The sequence below is a fragment of the Enhydra lutris genome, unplaced genomic scaffold (genome assembly GCF_002288905.1).
Source record: "Enhydra lutris kenyoni isolate GAN:26980312 unplaced genomic scaffold, ASM228890v2 scaffoldscaffold78, whole genome shotgun sequence".
NCBI lineage: Eukaryota > Metazoa > Chordata > Mammalia > Carnivora > Mustelidae > Enhydra > Enhydra lutris.
Genome location: NW_019154162.1, coordinates 6,992,986 through 7,012,948, shown reverse-complemented (window position 1 = coordinate 7,012,948; position 19,963 = coordinate 6,992,986). Strand labels below are relative to the sequence as shown.

General features: G+C 39.3%; 1 protein-coding gene across 3 annotated transcripts in view; it reads left to right on the top strand.

The window, feature by feature from the left end:
- The window catches only part of LOC111160879 (pleckstrin homology domain containing B2), a 55,099-nt gene that overhangs the window by 3,182 nt on the left and 31,954 nt on the right, over positions 1-19,963 (top strand). For all 3 annotated transcript variants that reach the window (XM_022524269.1, XM_022524271.1, XM_022524268.1), the window contains exons 2-4: positions 11,778-11,822; positions 15,962-16,114; positions 17,436-17,538. In XM_022524269.1, coding sequence (XP_022379977.1) covers positions 11,786-11,822; positions 15,962-16,114; positions 17,436-17,538 — 293 coding nt within the window. In that variant the 5' untranslated portion in view covers positions 11,778-11,785. The remainder of the gene's footprint in view (positions 1-11,777; positions 11,823-15,961; positions 16,115-17,435; positions 17,539-19,963) is intronic.

Here is a 19,963-nt window from a genome sequence, read left to right as displayed (position 1 = left end):
GATGCGGGACTCGATCCCAGGACGCTGGGATCATGACCTGAGCCGAAGGCAGCTGCTTAACCAACTGAGCCACCTAGGCATCCCTGCATTATCATTTTTGAAGAACAGAGTTTTCCTTCCTTTGATAAGGTAGTCACTTTTACAGTTAAAGTACAGAGAGGGCTAGCTAGAGGAACAAGGGTATTGTGAGTGAATCAGTTGTAGACAGCCTTGAATTGCACTTCTTAGAACAAGATAGTAATGTAATTATAGCTATTCTCTCTTTTGGAGTGCCTCATATGGGGCTCTTTGGGCATATTATCTCAGTTAATTGTCACACTAACCTCATGAGATAACTAGTAATGTCCTGTCATATAGGTCAGAAAGTGAGGCTTGGGAGGTTTGCTTTTGTGCTCATAGTCATAGCAGTTAGTAAGAGGTAGAGCTCAGAACTGCCAGATTCCAAAGGCAATATTCTTTCCACCTGTTAAAATTGATGTCTTTTGGATTCAATGTTTTGTTTTGCTTTTAAAGGTTTTATTTTAGAGAGTGCGTGTGCACTCACGAAGTGGGGTGCAGAGGGAGAGGGAGAAAGAATCTGAAGCAGACTCCATGCTGAGTGTACATCTGCACATGGGGCTTGATCTCATGATCCTGAGATCAGGACTTCAGCTGGAACCAAGAGTTGGGACACTTAACCAACTGAGCCACCCAGGCACCCTTGGATTCAGTGTTTTTAAAATGATTTGAGTTCATATTTAAACTAATTTGAGTTGCTGAATATGATTTATATTTAAAAACTTCCTATAGGTGTACTGGCATGTGAGTAATGTGGGTATTTTGCAGTTAGTTAGTTTGCTGGTGTTTTATTGTCTAGAGACCAACTGCAGACTTTCATCTGATGAGTTTTAGTTTATGCAATAGATCTTGCTCCGGGATAGAAATAGTGGAATGTTGAAATAAGTTGTGAAGTAATGTGGAATTCAGCAAGGTAAGGCAAAGAAATATTCCTGTTCCTTAAGGGATGGATTTGGTTATGTGTTCTGCAAGGTTTTTTGTTTTTTGCTTTTATTTCTAGTGTATATGTATTCAAATTTTAACTTTCAAGGTCATCTTTATTAAGTCTTCTAAGCCATTTGAGAAGCAGCATGATGTGCTACTATCTTCTGGAATGTTCTGGACAAATTTTAGTCAGGTGGCTAGTGAGGAAGTAAAGTGAGAATAATGATAATTGCTGTGTGAGCAGCTCCCATTTCTTGAGTTTTAGTAATGTCAGGCATTGTGCCAAACACATGTTATTTCACCCAATTTTCCAAATGTCAAGTAGTTGTTGGTATTCTCATTGTATAGATCAAGAAACTAAGGCTTGAAAAAGTTAGGTAACTTGCCCAAGGTTATTTATTTACTTATTTCCCAACCCCCAAGTTTATTTATAAGTGAGTGAGTCAGGATTTGAACACGGGTCATCTGCTTTTGTCTCTGCTGTTGGTGTTTTTGTCTTTGTGATTTAGGCCTTGTTTTACCCTTAACTCACTTTAGTTGCATTTCAGGAGGGAGCAGATTTAGTTGTTTGTGCTCCTTGTAATCCATCATTAATGTTGAAAATAGCAAAGCAGTCACCTGCATGGGTGATCTTGACATTATTGGTATTTCTTTTGTCTTGGATCCTCATTTTAATATCACTGCTGTTCCTTCTGTGAAAATAATTCTCCTGTGAATTCTAGTGTTTAGTAACAAGAAATACGGACTTTACATATCTATGTAATATTTCTGTTTAACGCAGAGGGAGAATGAGACGATAGATGTTTAAAGTCTGCCCTCCCGCCCCCCCCCCCCCCCCCCCCTCGCCAGCACTGTTTCCAGGTAATCTCAAGGCAGGACAGGCTAGCAGGATCTGGGGGCAGGAACTGGGCTAGGCTGATGAGTAAGGTACTTCTTTTAGGCATGTGAGTGCTCTGTAGGGCTGAGGGCAAGTAGGCTGAGTGATAGATAATGTCCCTTCTCCCTCTGCTCTGTGGTCAGGATTTAGGAGCCTGGCAGGGTGCAGACTCTAGATAGAAAGATGCAAGCTGCAGTCCAGCTTAGGTGAGATGGGCCATTTAAGGAGTAGTTGATGGCAGCTGCTTATTTAAGTGCCTTTGGTGTATCTTGTTTATAAGCCCTTGGTGTATCTTATGTGGAGGATTTGTATTGTGTTCATGTTGCTTATGGGTTGGGAGCCAGAGGCAAGAGTTCTCTTGCTTTAGAGGCTGAGACTAAGGCTGATGAGGCAATATGCTTCATGTGGTGGTCAAGATACCAGAGTGATGCCTGACAGAAGAGGCTAGTAGGCACAAAGGACACACATCTCTTTAGTGGGGATAAAGAACTTGTTCTCCTGCATTTAGATGAGTGCCCATCTTGCAGTTTCTGCTAGATGGCAAAATGCCCTGGCTTCAGTCCCCCAAGAAGATGTGCTGTGGTAGATGATATTGCCTAATTAGAGTGAAGATCTCACAAGGGGTTTTAGGAGGCTTTTATTATCATGGGGCTTTAATCTTTTCTTGATGTCTTTTGACTTTTCTGGAGACTGGCTTGTAAGTGCCTGCTCAGCAAGTGCAAGTAACCAAACTCAAGTGTATTCCGGAGGGTGTGAGTCCGAGGTTCGTTTCCTGAACATCCTTCTTCCCAGTAGCCTGTTTTAGGCTGTTTCGAAGCCTGTTCCTCTGATCTTCCCTACTGCATAAATTTTGTACAGTTGAGTCCTTAACTCAGAAGTCCAGACTTCCTGTTAAAAAAGAAATTGTAGTGTTCTAGTAAACATGACAAATATCTCTATTACCATAATAACCATTTGAATTATCTAATGAGGAGAAGGTATACAAATCAAAGTATTTCAACAAATTTTAAATCCCCCCACCCCACCCCTTGTTGAATGAAATCCGAACTCACATTGGAAATTATGTTTTCTCTGACACATTTCATAGCAGTGTATTTGATTTTTACTCATCTATACTAAGGATGCCTTTCATTCTTAGTTGGGTCTAATGAATTATAACTATTGTTCTCAATTTGGCATTATCAGAAGCCCTTCCTTCAGCTGGTTTGCTTCTTTATCCTTTCTAAAGGCATTCCTGAAAGTATCTTTGTTTTTTGGTAGTAGGCACATATTGAGGTTTCCTGTCCATAAGTTGTAACCAGCTCATTTTCAAGGAGCATTGATTCCTTTTAGAGGAGACCAGTATCAGAGATAAAAATCTGGATGCAGGGGTACATGTGAGATTGTCCCACGGAATGACTAAAGATAGGATGATACCAGAGAAAAAGCTACTTGAGTCCACAGAAGAATTACCCCTTTTCAAGAAGTCATGAGTTTCCGGCGCCTGGGTGGATTAATAGGTTAAGTGTCCAACTTTTGGTCTCAGCTCAGGTCCCAATATCCAGGTCATGCATTCAAGCCCTGTGTTGTGCTCCAAGATACTGCATGGAATCTACTTAAAAAGAATAAATATCCAAAAAACCCACATGATTTTCTGTTGCTAATTCCAGTTTGTTTCTTTCAGCCTTGTAATACTCTAATTTTCTCTTACTCTAATGGTTTTGAATTATTTTATATAGGCACATTAAAGGTGATGATGTCCTCTTGATGTAGAAGCTTTGTTTTTTTTTCTTTTTTAAGATTTTATTTATTTATTTGACAGAGATCACAAGTAGGCAGAGAGGCAGGCAGAGAGAGAGAAGGGAGGAAGCAGGCTCCCCTCTGAGCAGATAGCCCGATGTGGGGATCAATCCCAGGACCCTGGGATCATGACCCGAGCCAAAGGCAGAGGCTTTAACCCACTGAGCCACCCAGGTGCCCTTTTTTTTTTTTTTTAACTTTTAAAATTTAAATTCAGTTCAGCTAGCATATAGCATATTATTGGTTTCAGGGGTAGAATTTAGTGATCCATCAGTTGCATATAAGAGCCAGTGCTCTTCACATCAAGTGCCCTCCTTAATGCCCATCACCCAGTTGCCCTCCTCCCACCTACCTCCCTTCCAGCAACCCTCAGTTTGTTTTCCGGAGTTCCGTGTCTCTTGTGCTTTGGCTCCCTCTCTCTTTTTCTTTGCTTGTACCTTCCCTTGTCCTATGTTCATTTGTTTTGTTTCTTAAATTACACTTAGGAGTGAAATTAAATGGTATTTGTGTTTCTCTGACTTATTTTGCTTAGCGTAATACCCAATGACGTTCCATGCATGTTGTTGCAAATGGCAAGATTTCATTCTTTTTGATGGTTGAGTAATATTCCATTATAGATAGCTACACACATACCAAGACACACACACCAGGTCTTCTTTATCCATTTATCTGTCATTGGACATGTCAACTCTTCTATAGTTTGGCTGACGTGGACATTACTCCTATAAACGTTGGGGTGCAGATGCCCCTCTGGATCATTATTACATTTGCATTTTTGGGGTTAATACCTAGTAGTCCAGTTGCTGGGTTTTAAGGTAACTCTATTTTTAACTTCTTGAGGAACCTCCATACTGTTTTCCAGAGTGGCTGCACCAACTTGAATTTCTACCAACAGTGTAAGAGGGTTCCCCTTTCTCCACATCCTCACCAACATCTGTTGTTTCCTGACTTGTTCATTTTAGCCATTCTGACTTGTGTGAGGTGGTATCTCATAAAGGTTTTGATTTATATTTTCCCTGATGCCAAGTGATGTCGAGCATTTTTTCATGTGTCTCTTGGCCAATTGTGTATGTCTTCTTTGGAGAAGTGTCTGTTTATGTTTTCTGCCCATTTCTTGACTGGATTTGTTGTTTTTGGGGTGTTGAGTTTGATAAGTTCATAGATTTTTGGGTACTAGCCCTTTATCTGATATGTCATTTGCAGATATCTTTTCCTAGTCCGTGGGTTGCCTTTTAGTTCTGTTGGTGTTTCCCTTTCTGCACAAAAGCTTTTTATTCTGATGAAGTTGCAGTATTCCTTTTTTTTTTTTTTTTTTAAGATTTTATTTCTTTACTTTAGAGAGAGAGAGTGTATGTGTGCTTGCTCTCATACTCAAGTGTGAGCAGGGAGGGGCAGAGGAAGAGGGAGAGGGAGAAAGAATCTGAAGCCTACTCTGCACTCAGTGTGGAGCCGGATGTCGGGCTTGATCCCTGGACTACTAGATCTTGACTTGAGCTGAAACCAAGGGTCAGATGCTTAACCGACCGAGCCACCCAGGCAGCCCCCAGTAGTTCATTTTTGCTTTTGTTTCCCCTCCGTTTGTAGACGTGTCTAGCAAGAGGTCAAAGAGGTGTTCTCTTTAGGATTTTGATGGATTCCTGTCTCACATCTTCCATCCATTTTGAGTTTATCTTTGTGTGTGGTGAACGAAAATGGTCCAGGTTCATTCTTCTGTGTGTGGCTGTCCAATTTTCCCAACACCATTTTTTGAAGAGACTGTCTTTTTTCCATTGGCTGTTTCCTACTTTGTCAAAGATTAGTTGACCATAGAGTTGAGGGTACATTTCTGGGTTTTCTGTTCTTTTCCATAGATCTATGTGTCTGATTTTGTGCCAGTACTGTACTGTTTTGATAATTACAGCTTTGTAATACAGCTTGAAGTCCAGAATTGTGATGCTTCCAGCTTTGGTTTTCTTTTTCAGGATTGCTTTAGGTACTTGGGGTCTTTTGTTCTTCCATACAAATTTTAGGATTGTTTCTTCCAGCTCTGTGAAAAATGCTGATGCTTTTTGATAGGGATTACATTGAATGTGTAGATTGCTTTGGACAGTATAGATGTTTTAATGATATTTGTTCTTCTAATCCATGAGTGTGGAATGTTTTTCCATTTCTTTGTGTCTTCCTCAATTTCTTTCATAAGTGTTCTATAGTTTTCAGAGTGGTTAGTTTTATTCCTAGATATCTTACAGGTTTTGGTACAATTGTAAATGGGTACAATTGTACAATTGTAAATGGGATTGATTCCTTAATTTTTCTTTCTTCTGCTTCATTGTTAGTGTATAGAAGTGCAACTGACTTCTGTGTGTTGATTTTATATCCTGAGACTTTGCTGAGTTTCTGTATCAGTTCTAGCAATTTTTGGGTAGAGTCTTTTGGGTTTTCTAGAGTTGTGAAGAGTGAAAGTTTGACTGCTTCTTTGCTGATTTGTATGCCTTTTATTTCTTTTTGTTTGATTGCTGAGGCTAGGACTTCCAGTAGTATGTCAAACAACAATGGTGAGAGTGGACATCCCTGTTGTGTTCTTGACCTTAGGGGAAAAACTCTTAGTTCTTCCCCAATGAGGATGAAACTCACAGTGGGTTTTTCATATATGGCTTTTATGATGTTAGGTGTGTTCCCTCTACCCTTATGTGATGCAGGGTTTTTATTAAGGAGGATGTCAGATGCTTTTTATGCATCAATTGAGAGGATCATATGGTTCTTGTCCTTTCTTTTGTTGATGTGGTGATTAATTTATTGGTGTTGAACCACCCCTGCAGCCCAGGAATAAATCCATCCTACTTGGTCATGGTGAATAATCCGTTTAATATTCTGTTGGATCTTATTGGATGGTATCTTAGTGAGAATTTTGGCATCCATGCTCGTCCGGGATATTGATCTGTAATTCTCCTTTTTAGGGGGGTCTTTGTCTGGTTTTGGGATCAAGGTAATGGCCTCATAGAATGGGTTTGGAAGTTCCTTCTATTTCTGTTTTTTGGAATAGTTTCAGGAGAATAGGTATTAATTTGTCTTTAAATGTTTGGTTGATTTCCCCTAGGAAACCATTTGGCCCTGGACTCTTGTTTGTTGGGAGATTTTTGTTTACTGATTCAATGTCTTTGCTGGTTATGGGTCTATGCAGTTTTTCTATTTCTTCCTGCTTCAGTTTTGGTAATTTATACGTCTCTAGGAATGTATCTGTTTCTTCCAGATTGCCCAATTTGTTGACATTTAATTGCTCATAATAATCTCTTAATTGTTTGTATTTCTGTGGTGTCGGTTGAGATCTCTCCTCTTTCATTCACGATTTTATTAATTTGGGTTCTTTCTCTTTTCTTTTTGGTAAGTCTGGCTAGGGGTTTATCAATCTTACTAATTCTCTCAAAGAACCAACTCCTAGTTTCATTGTTCTGTTCTTCTTTTTTTTTTAAATTAACTTCTGTATCATTGATTTCTGCTGTAATCTTTATTTTCTCCTGCTGAATTTAGGCTTTATTTGCTATTATTTATCCAGCTCCTTTAGGTGTAAGGTTAGATTGTATATTTGAGACTTTTCTTGCTTCTTGAGGAAGGCCTGTATTGCTATGTGCTTTTCTCTTAAGACTGCCTTTGCTGCATCCCAAAGGTTTTGGACTGTTGTGTTTTCATTTTCATTTGCTTCCATATATTTTTTAAATTCTTCTTTAATTTCCCATTTGACTCATTCATTCTTTAGTAGGATGTTCTTTAAACTCCATATATATTTTTTTCTTTTAAAATTTTTTCTCAAATGGCCTGGTATTGATTTCTATTTCTTCATGTTTACATACCCAGGTACCTGAAAGTAAAACCCAACCTCCCAGGAAGTAAGTACTAAGAGAATAGAGGTATAATATCTGGCAACTCAGATGCTGACCTTTACAATTTGTAGATAATAGGAAATCTCTAGGTCCTCAAGGTTTTAGCATGAACTCTCTTTTAAACTCCTATCTTCATGGGCGATAGTGTTAACTAAATTTGCAGGTATGTAAATTTGTTGGTCTAAGGTTCTTAAAACACCTTTGAGTAAATGTAACTGTTCTTATCCCAGTACTGACATTTTGACTATTTTTACATAATCACCAACCTATCAAGTACCAGTGAAGTTGTATGATAGCATTTCAGTCAGGTTTTATTGTATTGTATTGTGACTTGGTAGCTCCAATACCTCCTAATAATTTTTTGGCCTATACCCAGGTAGTTTCCTTTTCACATGAAATACAGATTAAGAATTCATGTTGTGATGATGGTAGGACACTTTAGTATAATTATTCAGGATTTGGCGTGAATGAATACTGATTTATGTTCTGGGGGTAATAACACCACTACAGAAATGTTGTCTACAACATTGTATCACCCATCTTTAATTAAGTTTAATCTGTTGCTTTTACTGCAGGGTAAGCTACATGAAAACAGGGACTTTAGCTTGGTCTCTGCTGTGTCCTTAGTGCCTACTACAAGGTTGGGCACACATTAGCATTCAGTATTTGTTGGATGAAAATATGATGGTGTCTGTTTTGAAATAAATGATTATTTTAGGCTGCAAGGTTTTTTTTTCCTTCTTTTTTTGCTGTAGGTTTAGAAAACCATTCAACCCAGTTTAAATAATAAACTGTCATTTTGCTTAACAGCCTTGGATTAGGGAGGGTTTCCTGGTCAGTGATAGGTGCTGTTAGCCCTCTAGTCAGCGGCACTTGGCTTAGTCCCTTTTAGTCAGCAGTGAGCAGCATGTATGTGCACTTAGAAAAAGGGGAGAGACTGCCTTTCTGTTTCTAGTTTACCTGAATGTGTGGGAGAAAAATGGTGAAAGATGAAAAACTTACTTCCTTTCATGGAGAGGACAGACAGCATGAGTTGGCAGAAATCACAAGGACATTAAGAACATTTAATATACGAGATTTGGGAGATGCTGGAGTATAGGATGAACCAAGCTTGTGTAGCTTATTTTGTAAAGGTTTGGAGAATGGTGAGAATTTAGTCAGACATGGGAAAAATTAAAGGTGGGGGGACTGATTTGTTCTTATCAGGTGCCCACTTAGGGTTTTCTTCCATTTTGCTAACCTTCCAGCCCTTAAAGAGAATACCTAAAAATGCTAAAGTAGAAAACAAAAATGGTCCAAATAAATTCTCCAAGTAAGATCTATTTTTTTTTTTTTAGAAAGATTTTGTTTATCTATTTGAGAGAGAGACATAGCACAAGCAGATTCCCCACTGAGTGGGGAGCCTGACTTGGGGCTTGATTCCAGGACCCCAAAATCATGACCTGAGCTGAAGTCAGATGCTTAACTGACTGAGCCACCCAGGCACCCCTATTTTTTTTAATTCTAAAAAAAATTTTTAAGTTATCTCTATGCCCAAAATGGGACTCAAACTCAAAACCCTGAGATCAAGTATCGCATGTTTTACCAACTGAGCCCACCAGGAGCCCCTAAAATCTGTTGATGAAAGAAAAAGGATATAATACATGGAAATTGTTAAAAAACTAAGTATTAATAGAAAGGTGTAATAGGACTGAATAGTCACTTTTTCTTCCTTTTTTCGAAAAATTTATTTATTTTAGAGAGCACTCGTGTGTGCAAAGGGAGGGTGGGTAGTGAGAGTTACAAGCAGACTCCTCACCGCATATGGAGCCTGATGTGGGGCTTCATGTCACAACCCTGAGCTCACTCATTGAGCCGAAACCAAGAGTTGGATGCTCAACCAACTGTGCAACCCAGGTGCCCCTAGTCACCTTCCTTTCTGATACATACACAGCATTGCCTCATTTCTTCTCCTCAGAGATACATGTGGTTAAGAGTTTCTGTGATTCCTTTCCCAAAACAATTGTGCAGATATCAGCACACGTTGTTCTACCTCCTTTTTCATATCTGCATAATGATCTGTCATGTGTAGAGGTACCCTTTGAGCCATTTTCTGAAGTGGATTGCTTTGGAAGGGGCTAGTGTTTTGCAGTATAAGCAACATTGCCATATATACATTGCTAATATATAGATCTGTTGGTAGACCTCTGCACATCTGTCAGTGAAGCATAATCCTAGTAATCGTGAAATTTCTGGGTCACAGTTTATGAATGTTTAAAATTTTGATGGATGTCAATTCTTCCTCCCAGAGGTTTGCACCAGTTTTCACTCCTGCCATCTTGCTTACTCCTTCTGGGTATCATAGTTTTCTTCATTTGTGCCTATCTGATAGGTAATATTGTGACTTGTGTTTTGAATTTTGTCTTTAGAATTAAGAGAGAAATTGAATATCTTACAAATTTATTGCTCATTAAGGTTCCTTTTCTTGTAAACTGCCAGGTGATTGTCATTTCTGTTATGTGTGAGCTATGGACGTGAAGGAAATTAGCTCTTTGCTGCCATATAGTTGTAAATGTTTTTTCTTAATCTTTTGTCTTTTTGACTTGTTTTTCCACTCAGATTTTTATTTTTATGGAGTTAAATTTATCACACTCTTTCTTGACTTCTTGAATTCTGTTCTGACCAGCCACTTGGCTTGTTGACTCTAGTGCACATCTGACTGGGCTGTGTGAATTCAACTGGTCACACCAGGAATAAAGCTGAAGCAGTGGACCCCAGAGCCCCAGGACACTGGGCATGTTTGGAGAAGCCACAAATCCTTGACAGAGCTAAATCTTAGTGTTCCTGGGGGGCTTTATGTCTGTTGAGTGGTGTTAGATTTAGTAAGGTGGGCAGAGTGTTGAGCCCAAAGCCTAGAATGGGAGGTGTGGGGAGGGGTTTTATTGTCCCTATTGAGGAGGTATTAGATAAATGCCAGATGGCCAGTGAAATAAAATGGCTTTGGTGCTGGGGCGCCTGGGTGGCTCAGTGGGTTAGGGCCTCTGCCTTCAGCTCGGGTCCTGATCCCAGAGGTCTGGGATGGAGCCCCGCCTCGGGCTCTCTGCTCAGTGGGGAGCCTGCTTCCTCCTCTCTCTCTGCCTGCCTCTCTGCCTACTTGTGATCTCTGTCTGTCAAATAAATAAATAAAATCTAAAAAAAAAATGGCTTTGGTGCCTTCCTCAACTGACACAGAAGGTGGTCAGGATGGATACTTAGACCAGATGGCTGTGATTTTTGTGATAAAACAAGAAATATGTGAACTTTTAAAACCTTTGGCATTTCCTGAGATAGAGGTTCTGAGTATCTAGTTATTCATAATAAGCCCTTTTCAACCATATCTAAGCTTATGCTAATGAAGTGACTCTGGCTGGGCCCCTAGATAACTTTAGGATGGGGCCAATTGCCAGGGAACTCAACCTTGTGATTAGAAGTTTAGAACTTTCAGTCCCATCCCTGGACCTGCAGGGATGGGGAAAAGCTGGGGATTAAGTACAGTCACCAGTGATCAGTAATGTAATCAATCAGCCTACTTAATGCAACCTCCTTAAAACCCCTAAAGCCAGGGTTCTAAGAGCTTCTGGGTTAATGATCACATAGAGGTGCTGGGAGAGGGCATTGTGCCTAGAGAAGGCATGGAAGGCTTACCCATACGATGCTCTTTGCATCTCTTCCGGTCTGGCTTTTCCTGTGTTGTAGCCTTTATAAGAAACAGGAAATGGGGCACCTGGGTGGCTCAGTGGGTTAAAGCCTCTGCCTTCAGCTCAGGTCATGATCCCAGGGTCCTGAGCTCGAGCCCCGCATCGGGCTCTCTGTTCAGTGGCGAGCCTGCTTCCTCCTCTCTCTCTGCCTCCATCTCTGCCTACTTGTGATCTCTGTCTGTCAAATAAATAAAATATTAAAAAAAAAACAGGAAATGGTAAATAAAACACGTTCTTGAGTTCTGTGAACCATTCTGGCAAAATTACCAAATTTGAGGAGAGGTTGTGGGAACCCCCAATTTGTAGGTCAGAAATACTGGAGACTTAGAATTTGTTTCTAAAGTGGGAGCACTCTTGGGGAACTGAACCCTTAACTGATGCTAATTCCAGGTCAGAATTGAGTTGAATTCAGTAGACATCTAGTTGTTGTCCTGAGATTGAGTGAATTGGTTTTTAATGTAGAGAGACCCACATGTTTGGTGTCAGAAGTGTTGTGAGTGAAAAACAGCTTATATGGGCCATTCTCTTTTCTAGGTATAACTTTGGACTTGACTGTTTCTTTTATAGGTGGAAAAATGGCATTTGTGAAGAGTGGATGGTTGCTGCGACAGAGTAAGTACCGAAGATGAGCCTGTTGGACTGGGTTTAGTGTTGCTTAGGGTACATGTTTATTTCTGTTGCTGAAACAGATCACATTTAAAAACAAATGTCAAAGTCTTATTAATTTTTAGAGCTCTGTGAACTGTGTTTTTCCTCACACAGAGTTCTTTCTTTGTTATAACCTTGATAGGAACCAGGGAATCGTGGTAGTCCCTGCTGGTTTCTCTTTTTCTCACTAGGGTGCTCTATTACTTATGGCTGACCTGAGTCCCTGCTGGAATCTATCCAAGCTGAACCCTGTCTCTGTGGGAAATACCTGTCTTATTTGAGGATTGAACAGTGACTAAGATTCTGAACTACTAGAGACTTTAATTATAGAGATGAAGATTTGATTTGAGAGATAAATAAAATTTTCTTTTAGATAAACTCTATCTAAAACTAGTTTATCTAAAACTATTTTATCTAAAACTAGTCTATCTAAAACTAGTTTATCTAAAACTAGTCTTTTGGATCTCCAAAAGAACTCTGCAGAAGAGAATCAGTTTTTTGTTTATTTTCTTTTAAAGACTTTATTTATTTGTTTGAGAAGGAGAGAGAGAGTGTATGAGCGTGAGAGAGAATGAATGAGTGAGGTGGGGGGATAGGGGGGGGGGGGAGGGGTGGGGAAGGGCAGAGGGAGAGGGAGAAATACTCCCTGCTGAGCAGGGAGCCCAATGCAGGGCTGGGATCATGACCTGGGCCAAAGGCAGACACTTAACCGACTAAGCCACCCAGGTACCCAGGTTCATGAAATGTTCTAAAGTAAGAAGAACCAACTCTGTTCTTTGGAGAAAAAGTAAACAGATTATTCTGCTGTCCTTCTAAAAAGAGCATAGTTAAGGGAAAAGTGACTACTATATCACTTATGACTTTACCAAAAAACTGAGCTGTAGTTTATACTGTTTATTGTTCAGATACAAATTTCTGTTATACCTTCAGAACTTAGCTAAAATTGAGACTAGCACTGAAGAATGGACTGCACACCTTAGATGGTTTATAAAAACTATTATTTATGAGGGTTGTTTGTGATCCTGTTACGTAGATTTTACATATGTTATGTACTTATCATAGCAGCTCTGTGAGGTGGGTGGCGTTATCCTGGTTTCTAGTTGAAGAAATTGAGTTTTATTGATGTTAGGTGACTTAACACTGTGGGTGGCAAACCTGAATTGAGATTCAGGACTGTGTCATTTCAATATTGATACACTTTCTACCAGGAGACAAGCCTTCAGCTTATTTGTCCTGTCACTAGTTCAACATTCCCAGACCTGGAGCTGAACCAGGTGTCCTTTCAAGGTCTGTGACAGTTCTCTATTCTAAGAATAGATAGAGCAGTGTTGGGTTTAAAAAGAAAGTCCTGGAATATTGGAGTCTAGCCCCAGTCTTTGTGTAAGTTTCTTTGATTTGGGTTCTGTGATTCCATTCTTCCCTAAATTGTTAAGGGATGTGGAGAGCCTTGCTTGTGGAAACTTGAGGATATACCTTCCTTTCCTGGCCCTTTGGATATCTCTGCTTTTCTTTTTAGGCTTTGCTGTGTCCTTGTTTGAGGACAAGCTTTCTTTTCTCCACCATGACTCAATGTAAATGTTCTGGCAACATAAATGAACAGTGACCATTTTGACTATTTTTTGTCCCCTCTCCCATCACTGCCTAGCTTGATGACATACACAAAATAGATATATTTAAAAAAATTGTACAGACTTTTCTAGTTTCTTGGTCCATTGACAGTCTTTGAAGTGTATATTCAGAAAACTTATTCCATTTCCCCATCTTCGAATTTGTGGGTTGATTTTCCTTTGCAAAAACCAGAACTGTCAATCATAATAAAATAAGATGAGGTGAGATATATTATACTCACTGGGTATAAACACAGATGATTACAGGTATGCATAGTGGTCTAGAGGTTTCCTTTTATTGCTATTGCCACACAGACCTTTAGGACTCTGGAGGACAGCCTAAATTGGAAATCTGCAGTCAGGGCTTAGGTGGCAGGTGAGATACTTGCGTAGAACTCCCTAAACTGGTGATCCCGTCTATATGTTTGGGCAGCTCTGTTTGATAGTTTCTGTATAGCTCAAGGGGCTGCCAATCAAATGGATGCTGATGTCACTTATTTATCAGTTTGGGACAGTGCTGTGGATGCCCCTTTTTGCAAGGAGGTTGCCTGATAGATAAAAGAGATTTGGAAGGGTGATATGGTACATATTTTGTTATCACCAGTAATGGCTATGGGAGCATAAGGAGAGGTACATGGAATGGGATTTGTGCACAGTGGCCAAGAAGGGTGGGGTCTAACAGGAATTAAGGATGTAGTAGGTAATGTCTGGGTGTGAGGAAGGAGTAGGGGTGACTGACTTGGCCTTTTTGTTTTCCTTTTTGGCTGACAGGGAAATTTCAGTTTCATAAAGTCAAGTGCCTAGTCCAAGAATACAAATGATTGGATGAATTCCTTAAACTGATAGGATATGTGAGGTAGCAGTTCAGATGCACACAGGATGGGAGTCAGTGTCCTGGCTGTGGGTACACCCATTGTCTGAACCTGCTTCTGTGTCTGTTTGAGGCAGGGAGACCCTCCCACGCCATGGGCTTTAAGGGAAGATGAATGGTAAAGAAGAATATATGTGAAAACTCTTTGAGAAAAAAACAAACATATTTTTTCAAAAGAGGAAGGCTTTACTCCTCTCTATATACTTTACATACTTTGTATATAGAGACTTCACAGTCCAGTGTTCTCTGATCATTAGCAAAGTTATATACTACTGGGAAACTTTTGATATGCTACATGGAAAACTAAATATTAGATGTTTCATTAGCTTAAAATGAAGAATTTTTTTGTTTTTAAAAAATTTTTTGAGTATAATTGACGTAGTCTTACATTAGTTTCAGGTGTACAACTCTGTTATGCTATGCTCACCACAAACATAGTTACCATCTATTACCATTCATCACTATTACAATATCATTGATTGTATTCTTTGTGCAGTACCTTTTAGTCCCATGATTTATTCATTTCATAACTGGAAGAGTCTATCTCTCACTATCCTTCCTCTGTTTTGCCCATCCCTCATCCCCCTCCCATCTGGCAAACATCAGTTTGTTCTCTGTATTTATGTGTCTTTTTCTTTTTTTTAATGTATGTTTATTCATTTTATTTTTTTAGATTCCACATTGAGTGGAATCGTGTGGTTTTGTCTTTCTCAGTGTGATTTATTTCACTTCTCAGTGTGATTTATTTCACTTAGTGTAATACCTTCTAAGTCCATCCGTGTCATCACAAATGGCACAGTCTCATCCTTTTTTATGAGTGTGTAATATTTCATTGTATATAAATGTCACATCTTTCTTCCATTTGTCTGTCAGTGGACACTTAGCAACTTAGGTTTCTTCCTTTTCTTGGCTGTTGTAAATAATGCTGCAATAAACATGGTAACTATGTGTTTTCCAATTAGTGTTTTTGTTTTCTTTGGGTAAATAGTAGTGGAATTATTAGACCATATGGTATTTCCATTTTTTTTAACCTCTTAATTTTATTTTTTTCAGTGTTCCAAGATTCATTGTTTATGCATCATACCCAGTGCTCCATGCAATACATGCCCTTCTTAATACCCACCACCAGGCTCATACCCCCACTTCCCTTCTCTCCAAAACCCTCAGTTTGTTTTTCAGAGTCCTCAGTCTCTCATAGTCCATATGGTATTTCTATTTTTAATATTTTGGGGAACATCCATACTGTTTTCCATAGTAGCTCTACCAGTTTACATTCCCACCAACATATGAGGGTTCTTTTTTCTGTATATCCTCACCAACACTTGTTATCAAAATCAAGGTTTTATCAAACTTTAAAAAAAAATGGGGACTATTAAGTTGGCAGCATTCTTAGTATCTTTAGTGTAAGCTAAACACCATGTAGCCTGGTTCAGCATAGGTGTTTATGCCATTGGAACCTGCTTTCATCTCTATTTTGATGGAGCAACTCTGGGCACCTGTATGCATGCATACTTATGGGGCCAGAGGAACGTTTCCTTTGTTTCCTTTGTTTTAGTTATCTGTGAACTAGAGAATGAAGTCCTTGCTTTTTTGGCTCAAAACCAATGGGTTTCCATTTTTTTCAGGTACTATTTTGAAGCGTTGGAAGAAGAATTGGTTTGACTTGTGGTCAGATGGTCACTTGATCTATTATGATGATCCAACTCGGCAGAGTGTCGAGGATAAGGTCCATATGCCAGTAGACTGCATCAATATCCGCACCGGGCACGAGTGTCGGGGTAAGTGAGTCTGTTGTGGCCCGCTTCTGTCCTCTACCCTTGCCCATTCATGGTGGGAGTTGAATCATCTTCCTTTCTCCTTTTGCTTTCATTGACAGACTAAAGAAGGGTTTCATCTTTCATCAAAGAAGGGAGGTAAACACAGTAGGCACCCAGATACTTGGATCATGAATCATATGGTTGGGGCAGATTAATTTTCTCAACTGAATCAGACCCAGCAGTCCATATTCCTTGCTCTGTTATGGAGAAAGTGATGGAGAACAAGCAGACTGCTGGGATCCCCAAGAAAGATGGAACCACCCTAGGTAGTACAGGTTTTGTTACTCAGAAACTGGCATCTTATTGATGACACCACCAGTCAGTTACTTAAAAATCCATGATGCCTTGGTTTCCTGGAATTATTCTTTATATTCATTTTAAAGTAATACATTTTTAATAAGTATAGACTTTTCTATTTCTAATTAAGGGCATGTATAGACTTCCCTGTTTATTAGCTCTGTTTCTGTTTGGAATAGTCTGTTTTAGTAAACACTGATGTTTGAAACATCCTGATCTATATAATAGTTTTTGAATTAGAGAGTTAAAAAATGGCCTATCTGCTAGTAATAACCATTGTTGTAACATCTTGCCCCTGCATATTAGTTCTTGAAACACAAGTATCCATGGGCTAGCTGTTGAAATATCTACCTACGCTAGGCTCAAATATCACAGACCTTATTTCTTGGTACACAGAACTACTTGAAAAGTATGATTTTCACTTTTAAAGCAGTGATCCAGTTTAGTATTTCCTGTGAATAAAAGCAAAAAGTAGTTTGTTATCTGATGCTCAGTAATGCTTTTCATTGGAGCTTATTCTTCTAATGTCTGGGCCGTTCTGTACATTTCAGTATATGGATTGCCCTCTAGAAGAGGCCTGCTTGTTCTTCCTTCAGGAAGTTTATTTATTTATTTTTATTTACTTATTTGTCTAAAGATTTTATGTATTTGAGAGAGAGAGGAAGGGAGAGAGCACATGAGTGGGTGGGGGAGAGGGAAAGGGAGGGAGAAGCAGACTCCCTGCTTAGCAGGGAGGCTGATGTGGGGCTCCATCCCAGGCTGAAGGCAGATGCTTAACTGACTGAGCTACCCAGGCGCCCCTCCTGTAGAAAGTTTAATTGGAACAGAGTTGTGATTCATGTGCTTGGTTCTGTAGAGCAGGGCAAAGATGTTTTATTATTGGAATGTTCTGAAATACTGGTCTTTTGCTTATCTGAGTTGTTAGGTAGAATAAATCCTTTAAAACAAACTATATAAATACTGCCTTATTCTACTTATTTTTCAGATATTCAGCCTCCAGATGGGAAGCCAAAAGACTGTATGCTGCAGATTGTTTGCCGAGATGGGAAAACTATCAGTCTTTGTGCAGAAAGCACAGACGATTGTTTGTAAGTTTTGAGTTTTTATCTGTTTAATTTAAAAACTGTTGTGTTTTAATTTCCAGTCAAGGAAATTTCCAGAAGGGAGAAGAATGAGAGGCAGCAGAATAAGTGACTCAGAGGATATGTGAAACAAATGTAACAGGGCATTATTCCATACCTAACAACCCTTGTCCTAGTTTCTGCTTCTCTAGAGCTGTGCAGGTGAGATCCCATTATACTGGGAATGACAGAGTATTAGTATATAGCCACTTTGCACTCTTTTTCATTACTAGACGTACATTGGGTAATGGATGTAGTTGAATGGGTTCTTAAATCTTGTTCTTTTTATGTAAGTATCTTTTAAAAAAGCATTGACATCTCTGTTACTCAGTCTTTTCCTTCCTTTGGTGGTTCTTGCTCCATCTGCCATCTCTGAAGAAGGGATATAATAAGGAAGAAAACCTAGCTTTATCAGTTCTCAGCCTGTTAACATTGGCAGTGAAGTTGAATCAGAATCTTGAAAATACCGGCTAAATATAATTTGGAGGTGAGGGAGCGCCTAGGTGGCTCCGTCGGTTAAGCATCCAACTCTTGATTTTGGCTCAGGTCATGATCTCAGGGTCATGAGATTGAGCCCTGTGTTGGGCTCCATGTTGGGTGTGAAGCCTGCTTAAGATTCTCTCTCTCCCCCTCTCTGACCAAGCACAACTGCATGCAAGCTCCATCTTTCTAAAAAAAAAAAAAAAAAATTGGGGGGAAATTTTTTTTTTATGGCTACTCTGTACCACCTTTTTGAGTTAACTCTGGAAGTTGTAAGAATTCACTAACCGAATATTGTAATGTTCATTTATATTAAAATCTTTATATTTAGGTGACTATTTACATACAATCCAGGTCAGTTTGTCAGAGTGCCTGCTCCACATTTCACATATATGTTCATTTTCAATATAAACATTTATTCCATGCTAAACTCACAGAGTTTATTTTAAATCCCATATATAGCTGCTTTTTTACACTCTTCTGATTTATATCAAGCAGTAAATCTTAAACGATACTTTCTGGAAGAGATACAGCTTTCCTTTAGACTGATGGAGAAATGACCACACATAAATCCGGTTTGCTACTTTTTAATAAACTGGACCTATATTATTACTACTTAACAATTTAAACATGTATATTGAACACTTACCTGGCACTAGTCACTGTGCTAATTACTTCATATATGTTATTTAATCCTCACTATATCTTATAAGGTAGGTGCTATTCTTGTTATAAGAAACTTAGGCTTAGTGAGGTTAAGTAACTTCCTGTATCACTGTTTTTTTTTTTTTTTTTTTTTAAAGATTTTATTTATTTGTCAGAGAAAGAAGGAGAGAGAAAGAGCACAAGTAGGAGAAGCGGCAGAGGGTGAGGGAGAGGCAGTCTTCTTGCTGAGCAGGGAGCCTGACGCAGGGCTTGATTCCGGGACCCTGAGATTATGACCTGAGCCAAAGGCAGATGCTTAACCGACTGAGCAACCCAGGCACCCCCCCATATCACTTTTTTAATGCTCCTGTAATAAATTACCCTGACAGTGGCTCAAACAATACAAATTTATGATTGCATTTCGGAAGGTCAGGAGTCCAACACTGGGTCTTAAGTGTTGGCAGGCTCTAGGAGAGAATCTGTTTGCTTGTCTTTTAAGCTTCTGGAGGCTTCCTCGTTTCTTGGCTTCTGGGCCATGCCTTCTCTTGTGGTCATCTTTTTGGTTCTCTGCAGGTGGGGAAGGGTTTATGCCTTTAAGAACTTAATGAATAGTTTGTGCCAACCTGGATAATCCAGGGTAATCTCCCCATTTCAAGGTCCTTAACCTTAATTACAGCTATAGAGTCCCTTTTGCCCTGTGAGGTAACATCCGCAGCTTTTCAGGATTAGGATGTATACATCATTCTGCCTACCATACTTGCCAAGATTTTAGAGGCTAGTAGACTAGACTCAGGATTTGAACCTTTGTCTCCAGAGACCTGTGTTCTTAACTGCTCTGTTCTGCTGTACATTGAGGTGTCACATGGAACATTTTTTTTTTAATGTAGTGGCAAAAATATCTGGAACTATCTGTAATTAGACCAATGATGTTTATGATCTCAGTAAATGTGAACTGGTTACATTCCCCTTAAAAAGAATAATATTTGTGATTGGGTAAAAAATATAAAGTCTAACTATATAGTCTGTTAACAAGAATTTGAAATAAAATGACTCGGGAAGGTAAAAAAGTAAATAGGAGACTGTTTCAGGAGAGTGGCTGCCACAAACTGGGTGCGTTAAAACGACAAAGGTATTCTCTCACAGTTCTGGAAGCTAGGAGTCTGAGCTTGGCGTGTCATCAGAGCCATGCTCCCTCTGAGACTCCTGAGTAGAATCCTTCCTTACCTCTTCCTAGTTTAGGTTGTGGCTGGTGATCCTTGTCATTCTT